The sequence below is a fragment of the Bipolaris zeicola genome (assembly GCF_000523435.1).
Source record: "Bipolaris zeicola 26-R-13 unplaced genomic scaffold scaffold_135, whole genome shotgun sequence".
NCBI classification, from domain to species: domain Eukaryota; kingdom Fungi; phylum Ascomycota; class Dothideomycetes; order Pleosporales; family Pleosporaceae; genus Bipolaris; species Bipolaris zeicola.
In genome coordinates, this window is record NW_006912184.1 from 1 (window position 1) to 20,234 (window position 20,234).

The following is a 20,234-nucleotide window of genomic DNA, read 5'->3' on the forward strand; positions in this document are numbered from 1 at the left end:
AAAAACTCGAAGTTGGTGTTGCTGAGTTGATCTCGCATCTTTAGAGATGTAGATAATGTTGTATACATGTGTATGATGTAGGTAAAGTCCTTCGGTCTTTGAACTTCTGTGTCTAGATTGACGCGATTGAACGCCTGTGACAGTATCCGCTAATTGGGTCAAGGTAAGAGCAGAGTATTTTCCAAAAGGATGAGTTGTGCGTGAAAGGTAGTAGCCAAATTCTTAAAACATCAGCAATACCTCACGTTGGTAGTTTGCATATTACCCGGCTGCATGGTTGATGGATAATTCTTAACAAAAACACGAAGGATGCAGGATTTGGGTTGAGATGTACGAAAGGCCCCCCAAGCGCATTAGCGCATGCCTGGCGGCTCCAAAGTGGGCTGCCCAAGGGACATCACCCGAACTACAGGCCAATGGCACTGTTTCGCCTCCCGGGTACTACCTCAAGTTGGTCACATTGCAATAGCGCAAAGAACAAAGCTCGAGACATGCACGCACATGACTCAGGATCCATATCCTCGAATCCCAATGGATATTGTATACTTACACTGCTATTGTATTGTTACCCCGCGCAGTTCGTCCCGTTCTCGCATGCGTCGACAACGACCCTTAGGGAAGGTTGCCGGGCCATCTTCCCGTTGCGGACTGGGGCATTGTGCCTTCTCGTAACTCTTTGTTTATATATGAGAAGATGAAGGTTAGCCTTTCAATTGCAGTATTCCATTTGGGCGCCTCCACTCAATCATGTTTTCACGCATTTTCGCGCCGTTTGCTGTGATTACCAGTTCAATATACCCCCTTGTGTCATGTAGCCCGACGATTTCATTCGATGTTATGTCCAGAACCCCTGCCTTAGGTATCGATGTGCAAGCCCTGGTTCCGAAACTCTCGCCAAGCGCCAAAATCTACCTCCCCGGGACCGACGAATTTGTCACCTACACGACGCGTTGGTCCAACCTAGAAGCTCCGACGCCTAGCGTTGTGATCGCTCCTGGTACGGAAAACGACATTCAGCATATTGTGGGTTACACAGCGACTGGTGTCGAGTTTAGCGACTAATCGAGTAACATACGCTGTAGGTCAAATTCGCGAATGAGCATGACATTCCGTTTCTCACGTACAACGGGCATCATGGCACACTTACTACTTTAGGCAAGATGGACTATGGAATTGAAATATACATGCCACAACTAGATGCTGTTGTTATCAGCAAAAACGGTAAATCCGTGACTGTTGGTGGCGGTATCAACTCGAAAAAATTGATTGATACGCTTTGGGCGGCTGGAAAGCAAACTGGTAGGGTTCACACCGTTAAAATGTTGGAATTTGTCATAATCTAAGTCAAACTAGTCACTGGATGCTGTGAATGCGTTAGCTTTTTGGGGCCTGCATTGGGTGGTGGGCATGGCTGGTTGCAGGGTCATCACGGGCTCATTACCGATCAATTCGAGTCCATGAACGTTGTACTAGCCAATGGCGACTTCAAAAGCATCGACAGCCGATCAGATCTGTGGTGGGGTATGCAAGGAGCGGGCCACAACTTCGGAATCGTCACTTCTGTTACTACCAAGATTTACGATATCGAGCACTCGGACTGGGCGATTGAGACCATCGTTTTCAGTGGAGACAAGGTTGAAGAGGTATACGAAGCTGCCAACGAATACATACTGAGGGGTGGGAATCAATCCGTTGAAATCCAGAATTGGTCGTACTGGCAGAATGATGCTACACTGGATTCGGAAAAGGTAAGATGGACCGATGACAAACCAAACATACTTGCGTAAATACTGATATCAATGTAGCCAGTGATAATCATGTACATCATTCAAGAGGGTGTTACTTCCGTCGACTCCAAGTATACTGCTCCCTTTCACGATATTGGCCCTCTCGCTGTCACTCCCCAGTCTGGCTCTTACCTTGACCTCGCCAAATGGACCGGCATTGCCCTTGATTCGCCTCCTTGTCAAGACTTTGGTTTCAACAACCCGAGATTCCCTATCTACACATCCACCTACAACATCACTGCCCAGCGCAAGGCATATGACCTTTACGCGTCAGCCATCTCTGGTACCGATAATCCATACTACAACTCGATATTCATGTTCGAAGACTATTCTAGCGATGGTGTCCGTCATCGCGATAACAGCGCTAGTGCTTTCGGGTTCCGAGATGACTACCTGCTCTCCGCTCCCCTTATCATTTACAACTCTACCGGCAAGGCGCAAGACGAGGCTGTTAAGCAACTTGGTACTGAACTCCGAAACATTATTTGGGAGGGTACTAGTAGGAAAGAACTCCATACGTATGTCAACTATGCGTATGGAAACGAAGGATCACCAAGCTGGTATGGCCATGAGGGGTGGAGGCAAGAGAAGCTAAAGGCGCTCAAAAGAAAGTATGACCCTCAAGGTAAATTTAACTTCTATGCGCCAATAGCATGAAGAAGGTCCGGACTGTGAATAACGGGGAATGGTCTGGATTAAAATTTTATATACGATGACAGAGGACCAACAAATCATATGAGCGATACGTCAAATATGCTGAAGCTTTTGCTGTTCTTTTCAAAGGCCCTCTCGCAAGGGGCATTGATCACTGTCGTGGCAATCGTGTCTGGAACCAACAGCTTTGTATATGGGACCAAGCATTGGGACAGCATTACATGATGTGTTTGACAATCCGATAACCTAGCCTCAGAAATCCCGACAGTATCGATCACATGGTAGAGTGTATTTGCAGATTGGTATTGAGGGTAGCGTTTCGAACGAATCGCAAAAAGGTTCTAACCGTATACGTAGCTAGGTGCGAACGAGACGTACATGGCCACACTGGTAATCTTTCATTATCAGTTAATATGTTTCGCTCAGTAATTGTAAACAGGCATCGATGGGGGAAAGCCAGTTAGCCTCTCGCCAGCGGTAGGCCTAAACTTCTTCTCTTTATACCACTCATGTGCAGTCTGAGACAGCTCCTCGACCTCGCTGAAATCAAACGCCGGCTTGGGGAGGAGATCGTAGATGCCTCGGGAAAGGTCGGTGCCGATATTGTATTGCTGCGCCAGGTACTTCTTCTGGATGTTTGTTAGCGAAAACGTGACATGCGGAATTGGTCAGCGGGAATCTACCTGAATTTCGGGGTATCGGACAAACTTGAGCATATTTGCAGTATTCTTGATGGTGTTTTGCTTCTCTTGTACGCTCATTACGCGTGACCAAAGCTTCTTAACCTGGTCGTACTCGTTCTTCTTACCCTCGTGCCAATAATGACTCTTTCGGCTCATGATGTTGTCGTTGACCTGGTATGGCGCTTCAGCCACATCAGGCCGGAACTTGTGCGCAAAGCTGTTTGGGGCATACTGCTTGTTTCCAGCATGGTTGGCATCGACGCGCATTTGACCGTCAAAGTTGAGAGATGCGAAAGACTTGGCCATGAATGGGCAGTTGACAGGAATCTGGTGCAGGTTCACACCAATACGGTGGTACTGCGCATCGCGGTAGAAGAACATGCGGAACTGGAGAAGCGGATCAGGCGAGTCTTCAACACCAGGTACCATGCTACCCGGGGAGAAGGCCGCCTGCTCAACGTCACGATGGAAGTTCTCGGGGTTCTTATTGAGAACCAAGCGTCCAAACTCTTGCATGGGAAATTGCTTACGCGGCCAGACCTTGGTGACGTCAAAGGGATCGAAACCAAGCTTGTCGGGATCGGCATCCTCTGGACTCATAACCTGCACGTGTGCTTTCCAGACTACCTCCTCGCCATTCTCAATAGTCTCATATAGATCACGCTTGGAATAGTCAGGGTCCTCGCCACACATTCGTGTTGCTTGTTCCTGGGTAAATTGCTTTTGACCGTGCTCAGCAACAAAGTGGTACTTGATGTACACGAATTGACCGTCCTTGTTCACCCACTTGAACGTGTGGCATCCATATCCATGGTTGAAACGCCAACCCTGGGGCGTGCCATGATCACTGAAGAACATGAGGCCAGCGTGGTTACCTTCGGGGGTGTTCGCAAGCAAGTCGAAAATGGCATCGTAATCGAAAAGGAAGTTCTTGGGGTTACGCCATTGTGAGCGGATGACATCCGGACCCTGGATAGGATCACGGCAGAAGAAAACGGGGAAGTTCAAGCCAACGATGTCGTAGTTGCCCTCGCCAGTGTAGAACTTGATAGCAAATCCACGAGGGTTACGAGCTTCATCGGGATACTCGCGCCCCGGAGTAACTGTACTGAATCGCATGAATACGGGAGTCTTCTCGCCCACGGTCTTCAAGAAATCGGCCTTGGTGAGGTGGGTGACATCTTTGGTGGTCTCGAAATAACCGAAAGCACCTGAACCGCAGGGGTGCACCATGCGCTCGAGGTTCTTTGAGCGGTTGAATGTCTGCTGCTTCTGGAAGAGGAAAACATCGCTAGCGACGGGGATTCCGCCGATGGTCTTGCTATGTTCTGCGTCGGGCCATGGAATGCCTTCGTTGTTGGTGAAATATGGGCCGTCGTCTTCACGCTTTCCACCCTGGGTAACACCGGCAACCTTGGCGATAATGTCTGCTGGGCCCTCATTTGAGCTCTGCATATGGAAAGCCCGGGGGGCACGACTTTCCCCAGAGGTAGCTCCCTTGATGGCCATTGCAGTGGCTTCAAGAGGGTGCTTGAGAGGGTCGGTCTGGTTCGAGTTAGCGTTGGTGCTGGTCATGGTGGGCAGCTTGGACGTCAAAGATGCTGGAATCTCCATAGTTGACCGTGGGAAAAAGAGGTCAAACTTAAGGAAGTAGGTGCGGGGCGTGAGAAGAGCATGTCAAGATGACGATGCTGCGAATAATGATACTATGCTGGAATGGGATGTATTTACGCATGCAAGCTGCATGTCAGTGATACCACGACACGAACGTGATGATCCACTCTGCCATCGCATTTGAATGCCGAGATGTCGTGTTGATGGGATTGTGGTTGGTATGCGTTGCGTATGATGGCGATGTTACGTCAGGCCAATCACAGCACAAATCTCCACTGTCTCCGAGGGACCGCGTTATCCAACCAGCAGATAATGATTATAATCATCTTTCGGGTTTCCAATTCCATCCAATGAATGGGCCATGTTTACTAGGAGATACCCGGTAATGTCAGGTTAGATAGTCCCGAAAGATTGGGGTTCGCGTGGTTTGGCTACGTAACCGTTGCGTTGCGTTGACAATATGAATCCAATACTGACAGCAAGACCTTCGATATGATCAGGCCATCTGAGAATTGAAACATCAATAGTATCCCTATGGCATGAGTATGAAGCCAGTGCGATCGTCGCAAACATGTTCGTACTGAAGCTGTCTTGGGCGGAGCGTCAACTTTGACATCAGGGCTAGGTTTGCTTCCTGTGGCTTCTACTACCAGTTTATCATGAATCCTATTGGTTTCTTTACATTGCTGCGGAACAATATGCAAGACCTTTTCGCGATATCAGACGGTCAGATCATTCCGCCATCTTACCGTCTGACAATCTTGGAATAGCAATGAGATACATGTCCTTCGGGGGTCGCTGATGTTGATTTTACATTGCCTTCAATCGTGCAATATACGACTCTCTCACAATCGCCAACATTGCGCAAATCCTCAAGAGCTGCCTCATAGGCGTAAGTGGCAGGGTCAACGAACCAGTAGATACAGCGGATCGAGGGGGGAAAGGATGGAGATGATGGCATTCGTGCAGAGCCTAGGGGAAGGCCAGATACCGGAGTCGAGAGATGTTCAAAAAGTGCCAATAAAGCTATTAAGCAATTTGTCGAGTCAGTGTTGTAAGCAGCCAGGCCGTTCAATCGGCAAAGTTGTACTACTGTACGTACACTTGAGCGCTCGGTTGCACGTGACCCAGGATATGCATTGTTAGCATATTGGTCAGCACCGTGCTCTCTCCACATTGTTTCCAAAGAAGGGTTTAGCACCACCACTTCCATACGCATTGTTGCAATGACACTAAGATCCATACTCTGGATTTGTGGGACGGTCACGATCAGTCCTGTTTCCCAGACGACCAGTCCACACATGTTGTGGTCCAAGCACTCCAGGCTATGCTGGCGTTCAGCAGCTTGTCCGCGTCAAGCATCGCGCGCACCGTCCTGTTCTTCCAACCCGGCGCCCCTTTGCACTATGTATCATGGACGCATCAAGTAGGGATCAATATTCCGCCCTTGTCTTTGCCGTGCGCATACTCTACAGTCTCATCAATGCGAATTGTACCTGCTACGTACGTTCGGTCCAGTCTAGCGACAACAGAACGCCCCTCCACAAGTCTTTCAGCTCGTATTTTTGGAAAATCCTTTTCCCTTGCACATGGATAAATTCTACACCGTATCTGAACTGGGTATAGACCCGAACTCACCCCAAGGTTGCTGCAGGTAATCTCCCGACGCCAAACTGTTGTTTGGGTAGCGTCGCCGTGCAACCGCCCCACAGGAAAGGAGACCGCTAAATGCCACGTCAATCTATGCCTACACCCTGCAGCGAAAGCTGCCTCGGTGTTTTTGGCATCACTATGTCCAACGCGTTTAATTCCCGCTCTGTCTCTGATGCCAGCAGACAGAATTTGGCCTGTTGAACAGCGCCACCGACAGCGCACTCGACTGATCTTCCTGTGTCGGATGACCACCCATCCTTCCAGCCAAGCTTTCAAAGCGACACTGCGCCAAAAAAGAAAGCGAGAAAAGCTTCCATTCAGGCGTCGGCCCGAGCCACCCAATAAGGCGCTATCAAAATGCCATGTGACTAATCAAAAACCTGCTTATCATTCCTCTCTCCGCGGCAGGCTGTGGCTTTCTCAGCCCAAAGCAGAAAGTCTTCCTAGTGAGTGGGCTGATTGTGTCAGGGTTCGCATGTCTTCTCATGCACCTCCAGGGATATTCACAAAATGCCCATATGTACAAGATGCCAAAGCACCCCATCACCGCAACTCTCCGACGTTCTAGATCCATGTTTACTAGAGAGGGTCACCTCGAAAACTCCGTCAAGCGACCCACCATGTTCAGGGTACACCATCCTTCGTCCATATTGTGGGAAATGTTGCCTATATCCATGTCGCTGACATTTCCAGCCACTTTGTGGCTGTTAATATAGGAACGAGATGATGCTGAAATGCTGCTTGCACCAACAGTGCATTCGAACTGCGCATGCTTCATTCACTCTTGTGCATTGGAATACACATGAATTAACGACATCTTACTCTTGAAGCAAGTGAGCCTGCGAGAATAAAGTCCTGGGATGTACTCAAGCCAACTGTAGGGCTCTAGCGTGCCTCCGCAACATAAGTAGGCGAGACCTGCCGCATCTGCAGCGACAAAAGGGCTTAGCGCGCCTCTTAGGCAGACCGAGTGCTGCACGGAGACGGCTGACGAAGCGACCTACATATACATGTTCTGGGTATTGCGCGAGTCCTTAGGCTGATTTTGCAGCACCGCCGACCTAGGTGAGCGTCTGTGGCACGCTCAAATGACATGGACTTCTTCATCTCAAGACTATTCCAGTTGACACAAACCAGTCTACTGTATCTCGTCTTGGGTAGTGTCTACATCTCACCCACCGTACACGCACAAAACTTCCGTCTGAATCCACTAGAGAACTTTTGCTCGAGATGGTGTGAGTGGTGTTATTCGTAATCATTTGGTCCACCCTTCACTCCTCTAGGAGATTGATAATTGACTCAGGCGATGATTGCTGATACGGACTACCAACAGGGGCACAATCGGTCGTTAAGAACGACATCCTGTACGTCGATAGTGGAGTACAAAAATGGAATGGCACGGATGTCACCAGCCCGATTCTAGGCATAAACAGCTACATGATCACCATCCCTCTTAACTCGACATGGGACTGGAAGTCGAATATAACCATGGATGCTCAAGCTAAGAATGTAAAGAATCCGACTACCGGTACACCACCACCCAGCCTCATTCGGGGTCATATGTTCCACGGCCCTGTTGATCAACCCAATGTGTACGTGTACGGCGGTACAACCTTCATGGGCAATCAGTCCTTCGAGGCATTTACGCGGCCAGATCCATCAGCATTCTACCCTCTGTGGTCATATACATATGGATCTGGCAACCCCTGGGACCAATACTCAAGAGATACGGAGTGGACGCCCAACCATGGCGCAGTGACTGAGGCGATAGATCAAGGTTTGGCCTTCTACCTGAACGGCCAGATCGATTGGGGTACCTCAGCAAGGACAGTTGATAGTTTCCCGAAAACCGAAGACATTTATGTGCCTATGGAGGGTATGGTTGTTCTCGACCTCAAATCGCGGAGTGGGAAAAACGTATCGACTTCCGGATTGAGAGGCGGTGCTCCTAGGGTAGGAGGTACGATGGAATACTTTTCTTCGATTGGTGGTATGGGAGCGCTTGTAGCACTTGGTGGTCAGATACAACCTAACCTTGCCAGCGCTTTTGCCAACGTCAGCACAGGCTCATTGGTGAGTAAAACAATTAGTCTATGAACATTCATCTTACACTACAGCAGATTGACTTTGAGACGGTCGACGTGTTCGATATCGACTCTTACCTCCAAAACCCAGACAGCAACGGGACTTGGTATTCACAAAATACCACGGGAAATGTACCAGAGCCACGCATTGACTTCTGCACAGTGGCTATTTCATCACCCGATAACTCGAGTCATCATATTTACCTATACGGTGGCAGAAATCCGATCACGAACAAGGCCTATGATGATGTTGTAATTTTGACTCTACCATCATTCACCTGGACAAATGTTTGGCCTCTGGGTGAATCACCACGATGGGGCCACAATTGCCATGTTGCTGGAAAACGTCAGATGATCACGGTGGGCGGCAATACTCCAACTCTGGAATGTGACTGGGAAACGAAAGGGGTTGCAGTATGGGACATGACCGCTTTGAGATGGGGTAGTGTCTTCGCAGTCGACCGACCAGAATTCCAGGTTCCGAGCAATGTGTTCAACGCGACTGGTGGAAACGCGAATGGGAACGCTACGAAAAAGGAGCCCGCCGTGGGTTGGACAGAACAAGGTCTGAAGACTGTCTTCGCAACACCAAGTAAAACCATGCCATCTCCAGGTACTACTTCTGGAAACCCTGCACCAGGAAATTCTTCAACTCCATTCACGCCTAAGAAGAAGAGCATGACAGGAGCTATTGCTGGCGGTGCCGGCGGTGGTGTTGCAGGACTCATCATCATCGCCATTGCAGCATTCTTTCTTCGTCGTCGATACCCTAAACGTCACAGCCCTCACGAACTCCCTGACACCAGTGAACCATCCAGCCAAGCGTCAGCTCTTCCAAAGAAGTATGAGCTTCATGCTGTTAACGAGAACAGTCCTGCGGAACTCTATGGCCATGAGATAAAGGAACTGGAAACACCAAGGCAAGCAGTTGAAGCAGATCCCATGTCATCACCAGGAAGAGCGGAACTATCTGGTACAAATACAGCACCTGGAGCCTTGCATGGTGTCCCCATTGTGCGAACACCCGGGGACGACTTGCCGGAACGTCCAGAATATGTGGCTGGTTTGAGAAGACCGAGTAGGGAAAGGAGGAGAAATGCATCGGTAGCATCCAATGAGAGAGGAGGGGATCGAGCCGATCAGGTTAATACAAATAATGAAAGAGAAGATAATACTGTGAACCAGAAGAGTGCGGATGTTGTCAGAGTACAAGATAATGAAGGAGAAGAAAAGAGCAGGGATAGTGAAATCGCAAAGTGACAGCATCACTTGGAGTTGCCATGGATCTTGGATCGTGCCGAGAAATTGGCATGACGTGGAGTGGCCAGCGATTGGGCTTTGGCGGAAGATCATTCTCATCATCTAAATGCAAGCCCTTGATTCGTATCTGCTTCTCCAGATGTATGTAATCGGATACTGGGAGGCTACCACCACGACTAATGAAGTCAGAAGGATACCCAAATCAACTGAGTGTATGGAATCGGATACCCTTCCTACCAGATCAACCTCTGCACTCGCCGTCTTCATCTGTAATCAGTTGACATTCTGAGTCAATCGCCAGCTTCCAAAATGTTGGCCGCATTTACCTTGATGTATTCGCTGATGAGCGACCTGGAAGAATGCCGGCGCATTAAAAACTACATCCAAGAGCGCATCACGATCTCAAAAAAACCGTACCGTCCGGCTATAGCTAAAGAGGCACATTTGTATTTTGCGCATGCGACGCGATGCGGCGTTGATCAGAGAAGCACACCATCCGGCTGTCGGTGTCGCAATACAGGCGAGAGCGACGTTAGCCAATCAGAGCGCGCTCGAAGCTGATTACTTGTGGCAGCCCTCTCGCAACATACAACACGCAATAACGCGCAACAAAACCACCACGCCTAGGTATAAACCGTGTCACATCGCGCTACCATCCGCAATCAATCGATGTTTCTGTTTTCTGGCTGTGTAGAGGCACAGTAATGCCACAATGGCATGGCACAAGAAGTACATGGCAACGGCTTTATCGCAAACGTGACCTCGGAGAAGGCGTGCAAGGAGTTGATATACACAGACGGCAAAAGCGCTACTCGCGATCATTACCATCCCACCACCATATTGCGCATCACGGTCGTTCTTGTTAGTCTCCTGTCGGCGCACTATGTCTCAGCCATCATCGTTCAGACATGTCATTGTGATTACAACCCATTTCCGAAGAGATCCTTGACAAGTGTCTCCACCTCAGCGATTCCCGGTGGGAGTTCTATTGTATGCTCTACATGGCAATCATGTTTCTGCTTTCCAGTGATCAAGACTAAGAAGTCATTACGGATGAACGGATGAAAGTGGGTTATGGTAAGATAGGGGGCTATCGAACTTTTTATGTCGGACAAAGTCGTTGTTTCATAATGCCGTCGTCGTGTTACAGCAATGGGGGAGATTAAGGTCAAGCAGCAGGATCAGTTGTCAGTGCGGTCAGTATGACTTGAACAAAATGCAGTTCAATAACACACATGCTTGAAACTTGGGAGAAACACGAACCCAGACGACAGGCGTAGTCACAGATCAACCAAGACCCGAACATCTTCTCCCATGCTATGCATTGAGGCTCTTGTGCCTTCTTTCTCATCCATGTTTGTTTCACGGCTCCTGCGCAACGGCCTCATTCCAGCAAACTGTCCGGTAAGTTTTTCACATGGTGCTGTTCAAAGTCATCGCGGAAAGGTCCTGATTTGAATTACCCGTGATTGTGCTCTTTCCTTAGTTCCTCAACCGGTTTCGCGTTGCTGGACCATAAAAATAGCCAAGTTGGCACACACCTATCGGATGCACGCCAGCACGTCGCAAGCAGAGTCCTTAGTCTCGATCCCGTGCTTATCTGAAGTGTTTTTTCCGACAGGCTCGCTTGCACGAAATTAAGCTTTCGGATATATTGGCACCGATTACTAGCGCTGATGCAGGGTGCCGTCAATGCAAAACTAGATTCCCCGCGTGTCGAGGACAAGAAAGAATGGGATCTGCACTGAAATCAAGAAAAGTGATGGCTACAGTAGGCATCGATCAGCTGTCTCCTCAGATAACCATACGGTTCGCTATTGCAAGACCTCCAGGTAGCCTAGGTGTTGTGAGCGGTTATCTTCTTTTGCGGAATCGAAACACGACAAAGCACCGAGACTTATGTCACTCAATGCGCCGGCACTTCTTCCTAGCCGCAATAGCAGCGTTCTGGGTCCTTCTCCCGTGAAAGGGGCTGGAACCCAGCTCTTAATATCGCGTGCAAAGGCTGACATGTGAGGGAATAAATGTACACATGGGTTTCTACTCGCTGCGCGACATGCAACTGAGAAGAAGCAGAATTCTAAAGTCTTGATCATGATTTTCAGAACCACATGCTGTTTACGTACCACTCCGCATTTACCAGATTGAGCCCGGTAAACGAACCGACATCTTCCTTGCGTATCTTTACTGTATAAGGCTGTTTTTTTCTACGATACCAAGTTTCGATTATGCGCGTCCATCTACCGACAGCTGTCGATAATCTTACTACTATGGCGTGATAGGTGAGAACACGGGACGCGAAACGTTGATAGATAATAATCGGCCGGTAAACTGATATACAGCTGCCTGCCATAGGTTCGTCAAGCAGCAGCTATGGGTAGACCCAGGTCGAACAACGTGCACTGGAGCATGGTCTGATGCTTAACTCTTTCCATCCCGTCTGACGCACGGAGATTACCTTGCGATACGAACCGGGCCGGTATCCTCTTATCTAGTCAAACGCGGGGTACCCCGGAAGGGTCATACTATAACTGGAGCCCTGTGGAACCGTGATCGCCACTCTTAAGGCTTATTGTGCCTTCTTGTCCTCTGCCCAGCCAGAGACCATGGGTTCATCATCAGAAAGCGAAACCAAAATGGTCCCCATGACCGAGGATGATGGACACGACGGACGATTCCACGCCGAAGTTGGCACTATGGAACGCCCTCGTTCTAAGATGGCGACATTTTATCGCAGCGTCTTGTTCCAGATGCTTTTGTTCGGAATGTAAGTGCCAAATCACCATTCCACAAAAAACGACTAGCTAAATCATTGTTAAGGCTATCCCTGGTTGGACCAGCCATGTCAGATGCTATCACGAATCTGGGCGGCGGTGGATTGTCTACTCCTTGGCTTGCAAATCTTGGACAATCGTTGAGTTACGCGATGAGCTTCCTCAGTACAATCTTTGGCGGTCCCATCATCAACAAGATTGGCATCAAGTGGGCGTGTTTGATCGCAGCTGTAGCCATGCCGCTCCATGGATCTGCCTACTACGTGAATGCCAGATTCAAGAACGATGCGTATCTGCTTTCAGGCAGCGTATGTTTAAACTCTGATTATGTCGGAAATCTGCTCACATGAACAGTTGATCAAAGGATTTGCGTCCGGCTTCCTCTACGTTGGTGAAACGACAGCCATGTTGTCCTACCCGCATCCAGAAGAACGAGGATTTTACCTGGGTATGAATTACCCTACTAAACGTATAAAGGAATTTGCTGCTGATAGAGCATAGGAATCTGGTCCGCAATGCGAAACAGTGGTAGCGTAATTGGAGGTGCCATCAATTTCTCAAACAATCATAAAGACTCGAACGCAGGAGGAATCGCATGGTCTACATATTTGATCTTCGTTGGGTTGGGTATGTCAAAATCTCTGATGCAATCGCAGAGGTACTAACGATGATTAGAATGCACTGGTCTTGTATGGGCTCTTCTGCTCTCACAGACCAAGAAAGTCCGCCGCAGAGACAACACCAAAGTGAATATTGCTCCGGCGGAGTCCTGGATCAAGGAGCTCAAGGCTCTAGCCAGCTATCTGACGCAAGGGACTGTGAGTGAAGCCCGCTTCTCAAGTGTCGTATGCTAACCCTGTAATCAGACATGGCTCATTTTTTTTCCCGCATTTTATTCTTTCTTCTATGGGGGTACCATGGGCACCTATCTATCACTTCACTTCTCCGTACGTGCACGCGCTCTGTCTTCCCTCCTAGTCCGTAAGTATCTCCCAAGATTGATCTTTCGTTTCGCGTACTAATAGTTGCAGCTACCCTTACGATTCCAACTGTCATACTGTTCGGAAAACTTCTGGATACCAATCGTTGGACGCAGCGGACCCGAGCATGGGTTGCAATGGGAGTATGGGGAGCATTGCAAATCACTTGCTTTGTCTGGGTTGCGGTAGAGTACCATACCCTACCTAAGAAGATTGCTCTTGACTACAGACTGTAAGCTACATGGACTTCATCCATTAGAATTCTTACTAACTGCAACAGGGAACCCACCCGATGGATCCGAGCCTATTTCCCTTACATCATTCTCTTCATCAGCGGATACTGGACACAGCTTACCCTGTACTGGATCCTCAGTACTCTTTCCGATGAAGTCGCCGTTGCTTCACGAGCGGGAGGTGTATTCCGCGCTTTTGAAGTTGCGGGTCAAGCAGTGTCGTACGGATTGAGTTCAGCAAAGAAGATCGACCACGCCATACCGCTTTACGTCAACATCGCCATTCTGGTCTTTACGATCCCGAGCATGTCCATGTTGATCAGGAAGATGCCAAAGAGGCCGATCAGGGAAGCTATTATAGAAGATGACGGGAAAGATGACGATCTTGTATTCGATGGCTGGCCGAAAACGAAATGAAGAAGGGCGCGTGTTGAAGGGACATGCAGATATCAGGACATGTAGTTTAGAGCTAAGTAGTATTAGAATGTTTATATTCGGTTGTCTTGTAATGATTTTCGTTCCATCAGAATGGCCCTATGTACATGCGACAACGTGCTCCAGATAAGGGTTGTGTGATCTCTGTCCATTGAGGGCTCCTTTTGCGATCTCCGCAGATCACTTTCGAAAACCCTAGGCCTAGCTCTACATCATTCTGCCATGAACTGTCATATTATACAACAGCATTCCGACTACAATTATCCTTGTGGTTAAAAAGATTATAATATAACCTGTTGTGTGTAAAGGTTGTCAACGCCCGACCCACACCGGCAATCGCCTGATGACCTCCAAGAACGCCCCAACGTCGCTACTAAACGCCGGCCCGGTCCCGCAAAAAAAAAGCCCCCAATCGAATCACATCACGCAGCCCACCCGGTTAAAGGTTAACATGGTACATCGCCTGCTACGATATCTGCGCAGCCAGCCAAGGTACCAGACGTTACCATAATTTAACAAAACCCCTCTTCCTCCCCCAGGCCCATCATGTCATCAACTTCTCAGCGCAGTCCCAGCAGCCAATTTCCTGTGCCAAATTCCCTGCCGTCTTATTGGCGGAAACAACCTGCTGCAATCGATAATCATCGCAGTACCACCGGTCTTGTTCCCACGGCAGACATTGTAGTCATTGGCGCTGGATATTCCGGCGCATCGATTGTACATCATTTGGTGGAAGAAAGTTTGCGCGCGGGCAAGGCTACTCCTTCGATAATAGTTCTCGAGGCGCGCGAGGCTTGTTCAGGGGCTACGGGGCGCAATGGTATGTGCTATGTATACTTCCTTGTAGTAAGAAATATGAAAACCTTATGGCAAGTTGCTGATGGCAGCGCACATAAACAGGTGGACATTTGAAACCAGACCCGCTATCACGGCCAGCCGGTCTGCTAGATAGTCATGGGGCAGCCGTCGCAGAGCATGTAGCATCGTTTGAGCAAAGACAGGTCGCCGCTATCAAGGAACTCGTTGAGCGTGAGCGGATTGATTGCGACTTTGAAGAGACGACTGTGATGGATATTTGCAAGTATGCCCAAGGACGGGATAAGATGAAGGCTAGTATCGACAACATTAGCAAAGCGGGTATTTCCACTGCAAAGATGATAAGGTTCTATACAGGGAAGGAGGCCGAAGAGGTTCGTGCATTTGGAGACATGACTGCAGGGGGATAGGCAAAGTATTTCCGATGCTGACCGGTTAAACAGGTATCTGGTGTGAAAGGAGCATTGTCATGTCACACATACAGCGGCGCACGCCTGGCACCCTACCGCCTGGTAACGCATCTCTTGCAGAAAGCGGTGGTCCAAGGAGTCAACCTGCAAACGTTCACGCCTGTCGAGAACGTCCGGGCTATGGAGGATGACACGCAGGGCTACAAGTGGGTAGTTGAGACTGCACGCGGAACGGTCAAGACAAAGACAGTAATCTTTGCTACAAATGGGTACACATCTGCCTTGGTTCCCGAGATGAAAGGCAAAATCGTACCTGTCAGGGGCATGGTTGCACACATCACAGCGCCAAATGCACCGGAACTGAAGCACAGCTACATGATGCGGTTATCGGATCACGAGTACGATTATATGATTCCGCGGCCAGATGGCAGTGTTGTAGTGGGAGGTGGACGGCGGGATTTCTACAAGAACTTGGATGATTGGTTTGATGTTGTTGACGATAGCAAGTTGATTGAGGCTGGGAAAGAGTACTACGATGGGTATATGCAGCGGCATTTTTTCGCATGGGAGAGCAGTGATGCTCGCACGGAAGATTTGTGGACCGGAAGTAAGTAGTACAGCGAGCGCGCATAGTGACCAGATGACTTTGACTAACTCGTTTTTTACAACAGTCATGGGATATTCCAACGATGAGTACCCGTATGTCGGCCCTGCCTGCGGACGACCTGGCCAATACGTTTGCGCCGGCTTCACGGGACACGGCATGCCGCAGATTTTCCTATCGGCAAAAGCAGTAGCGGTGATGGCTCTCACTGGAGATACGGAGAATGTTGATCTGCCTTTGCCATATCGCATTACTCCAGAAAGATGGTCGGAGCGAAAAGAACATGCGGCTCGTGAGACGTGGGAACGAGTTCAAAAAGGTCAAACTGTCACAGCAGCAAAACTATAGACGGACGCCTGGTCGATACACCCTCTATTAATACAATTGTATTTGCTCAACATGGAAGTATAGGAATTGCTTGCGTTAGGAAATTCGTATTCGTTCATTATCGTTGGCTAAAGGCTATGCCTTGGCACCCCATTTAGGAAGTTCTCAAACAATTCGCTTTCCACGTTGCCGTTGTTGTTGACACCGGAGGTAAAGAAAGCAATGTTGCCGTCTATATTGAAAAGGTCGAGATTAAAAGGATAATCATCGACGGGGCGACTCTCTGGAATGCCATCTGTTGGTATTTCCATACCATGGGCAGCAGGTTGCGGGCAAAGCGGCACGCCCTGGGTCCTTATCCCTGACCCATCACTGGCCATTGGTATCGACGAACTAGCACGGGAACGGATGGCGCCAGCTGTTTTGGTGTACCAATCTCGTAAACCCTCGTAGCCATCCTGGACTATCTCTTCTCCAGTGTCAGATACACTCTGGTCACAGTCTATATCAAAAGCCTGAAGCCGATTCAGCGCGGCTTCCAGGGTTTCGAGAAGCAGTACCTCTGAGCGCGCGGAGTCACCCACTGAGGCCATTTCCCGTATCGCGTTGAGGCCCTTTTGTAAGTTGCTTGAGAATTCGTTGGTACGACGACAAATACTATACGCGATTAGGACCAGGAGTGATGCACGACAGGCACTGTATTCGGCATAGGACGCTTTTGAGAGGCCCATACTACCAATCTGCATGCCATGACAAATGTTGATGGCTTCATTCGCAGCTGCGATACAATCTTCAACCAGGAAGTTCCAGCGCATATGTGGGGGAGCGGGCGTAGCTTCAGGTTTTGCTTCCGAATGCTCTGCGGCACTGTCGTCTTTTGGGTCTTCTTCTCGCACCTGGCGATGGGCCAGGATGAAAGGCCGCCCAATAAACATGTGTAGCAGACAACACTCCAAGTGGGCGTGAAGTCGCGCACGGGACTCTGACACCTCTAAACGGTCTCCCATTAAAGGTGATGATATATCGCGGTAGCGAAACGCCCATGGCCGCGGCAGCTTAGTCTTCATTTGCTTGAGGCGGTCCATGATTAGCCAAGCTTCTTGTCTTGGACATGTTCGGAGTTGGGAGCTGGCAGTACCGTTAGCCATGTGCATCTTATCATGGCAGCTTTGTCGTATGATCAACTCACATCTGGTGCAGAAATGCCTCTGCCTGGCAAGTTAGGTCAATGGATTCGAGTAACCCAGTTGCATCGAACGTGTCGCCATCTATGCTGTTTGGAGTGGAACTGCTTGGAAGATCGCAGTCGATATCGGAGCGTGAGATGGAAGCGGGCCGGCCATGATATATGCCAATCTTCCTACACGTGCACAACTGTAAGCGGAAGTATTGCGATCATCCCCCGAACACACGGACCTTTCCATACAATACACCGTCCACCAGATGCGCCGTCTGATCTCCTTTGATCTTGCATCGAAAGCGCCCCGTGATATTCTTCGATGCATACCGTTCTGGATGGCCACTTTAACGGCTAGGTTCAGATAAATGTAGCCCAGTCCAGATGCATCGAGCGGCAAGGAGTAAAAGCCGAGTAAAAGAAACGCCTGTACGCTCAGTAGAGAACCAGCATGTATGAGTTCAGAAATAGACTTGGCTACTTGACGGTAGAAGGTAGAACCGACGTCCAGCTCCCAGTTAGCAGGAGCATCAGAATCGGCTGAAGATCTGCGTCCACGTCTGCCGTTTGAATTTGATGTTTCCAAGTGCACGTATTGAGTGCTTACTGCAAGTACCATCAACACTACGCAAGCGGCAGGGACGTGCTTGGAACGTAAGCGTGCCGAGTTTGTCTGAAGATCTTCTAGCGTTTCTTTGACCCAATGCTTGTCGACGCAATAGTAAAAGCTCGTAGCATGTCTGAAGAACACATTGACCAAAAAGGTAGCTACCGGGCGAGGAGGAATTAGGGCAATGATATCTGCAATAGATGTCGAACCAGGATCAGGTTCGGGAACGCGGAAGAAATCTGGAACGCGTTTGACCTCTTCCAAAGTCTGAGAATACTATGAGCACATAGTTTTACGATGTAGGGTTGAAAGGTTGAATGAAGACGTACACTCACACCTACCTGGACACTAGATTTGGCGATTAGTTCATCAATGTTTCGTTTGATGTGCATGGAAAAGTTCCAATGTGAGAATTCACCAGAGTAATCTGCCATCACGTACAAGCTTTGGATCAGTTTGGTGCATTTGGGTGGAGCTTGGTAGCGACATACGAGCTGTAGTATCATCAACATATTCAACGGTACACTTCTCGTCTTCGATGCCAGGACTATCGGCAGCTGACGGGTGTGCAGTATTTTCTACGGCCAAGCCAGATGTGCTATGTCGGTCGGACCCAGGTGACCAGGTAGGTAGTGACTCGCACGTGCGCCGTAAGGTGTCGATGTCCAAGGGCAGTTGCGGAAGGTGATGATGGAGAATGGCCTCCATGTACTTCACGCGCTCCTTGAGGTCCTTGGACGAGGTCATGGGCTCTTGTGCACGTTTGGCAGTTGGTGCAGAGGCATTGTTGAATTCACATGTCCGTCGTAAATGGCGACAACGTTTACATGGCATGCCACCCTCACATTTTTCTTTCAAGCGACGACATTCGTCACAACTAGTTAGAGCAAGTCAGCGCTGGTCTTGGGCGCAGCTGGGAACACTGGGCAATAGGCGGGTGTAGTCTCACGCTCGCACCGCCCGTTGTCGTTCTCCGGCCGCCAATTGACGCTTCTTAGTGGGCCTTGGGTTCTCGAGCTCCATACTGGACCGGAAGCGTTGTGAAGTGGATAGTGGAGGTTGGATGGTCGTGCAACCGGCACGGTCAGTGAATATAGCCGGCACGGTTGGATAGACATGGATGGCTGTTCTAACCGGCCCGGTTGCCCTGCGCACGTGACGGGCTCAAGTGCCGATGGTGTGTAGTACTCCATGCACATGAATGTGGTATTGATAGATAATACCCAACCACTGCGAGGGGTTACGACACCGCACCTGGATGATCGGAGGGTTACCCAATTTTTGGTTATCAGCACGTCCAATGGATTTACTATAGCCCCATCTTGTCAGTCAAACTAACCCTTCCGTATAAGAATGACAGCCGAGAAGACGTCCAAGCCTGGGCGAGTAGCATTAGTGACTAGCCGCGCATCCTCTCCTCTTATGAAGACTAAGAACTAGCTACCTTTGTCTTGGTCTTGCTTACCAGACCCGCGACCCCACCCTTTTCCACGATGGACCCTTGCAGCCATAGCTTTTTATCACTCGTCCCACCACCCGCAGTGTACACGTCCCATGTCGATGCTTGCGTCCTTTGACATTGATCGTGATGAGATTATTTAGTCCTTGTTATCAAGTAACTATTTGACGTGACTGTTGTCCTTGTTACCTGGAGCTTTCCCATTGCCACACCTATGCGCAAACACGCTAATGGTCCACAGTCATCAAGCCGTCTCTACTCAGAGACGGCACGGAATGCCCTGGTACTTGTTCAATTAGTGCAGCCAGCTGGCCTCTTCCACGGCGTCTGGAAAATTCTGGAGACGGGAAGTCAGCACTCGACAAATCTTAGCGTGGTTCCGTGCAAGCATGACCTGGTACGGAAAAGGGCCTATGCCGGGAACGCCACTATTGGAGGCTTGATCACAAGACATTGCAAGTCCGGCATCAAGAAGACAACTACCCACAGCTTGCAACCAGAGTCTACGATGGAATTACTGACGACTCTAGGGGGAGCCAAAAATTCGGAGGGGTAATTGAGAATCCCAAAGTCAAGAGTGATGCCCAGAAGCAGTCGTGATCAAAACAGAATCAGTTTAGTCGTATTTTCATAGTTATCGGTAGATAAACCGTGAAAAACGCCCAAGTAGAAAA

The 20,234-nt window shown here is 49.3% G+C and overlaps 7 protein-coding genes across 7 annotated transcripts; 4 read left to right on the plus strand and 3 right to left on the minus strand.

Annotated features, from left to right (window-relative positions):
- Positions 1-747: 747 nt before the first annotated feature.
- On the plus strand, positions 748-2,444 carry COCCADRAFT_101953 (uncharacterized protein; the record flags this gene model as incomplete). Its single annotated transcript, XM_007716324.1, has 4 exons — positions 748-1,023; positions 1,083-1,299; positions 1,354-1,748; positions 1,806-2,444. The coding sequence occupies 4 exons, from the start codon at positions 748-750 to the stop codon at positions 2,442-2,444; spliced, it is 1,527 nt and encodes a 508-aa protein (XP_007714514.1).
- Positions 2,445-2,863: 419 nt separating this feature from the next.
- On the minus strand, positions 2,864-4,633 carry COCCADRAFT_101967 (uncharacterized protein; the record flags this gene model as incomplete). Its single annotated transcript, XM_007716325.1, has 2 exons — positions 2,864-3,070; positions 3,125-4,633. The coding sequence occupies 2 exons, from the start codon at positions 4,631-4,633 to the stop codon at positions 2,864-2,866; spliced, it is 1,716 nt and encodes a 571-aa protein (XP_007714515.1).
- Positions 4,634-7,828: 3,195 nt separating this feature from the next.
- COCCADRAFT_101982 (uncharacterized protein) lies at positions 7,829-9,735 on the plus strand (the record flags this gene model as incomplete). Its single annotated transcript, XM_007716326.1, has 2 exons — positions 7,829-8,464; positions 8,512-9,735. The coding sequence occupies 2 exons, from the start codon at positions 7,829-7,831 to the stop codon at positions 9,733-9,735; spliced, it is 1,860 nt and encodes a 619-aa protein (XP_007714516.1).
- Positions 9,736-12,452: 2,717 nt separating this feature from the next.
- COCCADRAFT_101985 (uncharacterized protein) lies at positions 12,453-14,139 on the plus strand (the record flags this gene model as incomplete). Its single annotated transcript, XM_007716327.1, has 8 exons — positions 12,453-12,502; positions 12,556-12,817; positions 12,864-12,957; positions 13,011-13,136; positions 13,185-13,327; positions 13,376-13,490; positions 13,541-13,721; positions 13,770-14,139. The coding sequence occupies 8 exons, from the start codon at positions 12,453-12,455 to the stop codon at positions 14,137-14,139; spliced, it is 1,341 nt and encodes a 446-aa protein (XP_007714517.1).
- A 564-nt stretch (positions 14,140-14,703) lies between these two features.
- COCCADRAFT_101986 (uncharacterized protein) lies at positions 14,704-16,335 on the plus strand (the record flags this gene model as incomplete). The annotated part of the gene is made up of 4 exons (XM_007716328.1): positions 14,704-14,977; positions 15,058-15,347; positions 15,417-15,990; positions 16,055-16,335. The coding sequence occupies 4 exons, from the start codon at positions 14,704-14,706 to the stop codon at positions 16,333-16,335; spliced, it is 1,419 nt and encodes a 472-aa protein (XP_007714518.1).
- Positions 16,336-16,442: 107 nt separating this feature from the next.
- COCCADRAFT_101951 (uncharacterized protein) lies at positions 16,443-19,124 on the minus strand (the record flags this gene model as incomplete). The annotated part of the gene is made up of 6 exons (XM_007716329.1): positions 16,443-17,442; positions 17,504-17,670; positions 17,727-18,368; positions 18,443-18,528; positions 18,593-18,978; positions 19,051-19,124. 6 exons carry the CDS (start codon positions 19,122-19,124, stop codon positions 16,443-16,445), a joined length of 2,355 nt encoding a protein of 784 aa, XP_007714519.1.
- Positions 19,125-19,855: 731 nt separating this feature from the next.
- COCCADRAFT_101990 (uncharacterized protein) lies at positions 19,856-20,017 on the minus strand (the record flags this gene model as incomplete). The annotated part of the gene is made up of 1 exon (XM_007716330.1): positions 19,856-20,017. A coding segment is annotated over one exon (162 nt), but the record flags the coding sequence as incomplete, so codon positions are not given.
- Between the last annotated feature and the right edge of the window lie 217 nt (positions 20,018-20,234).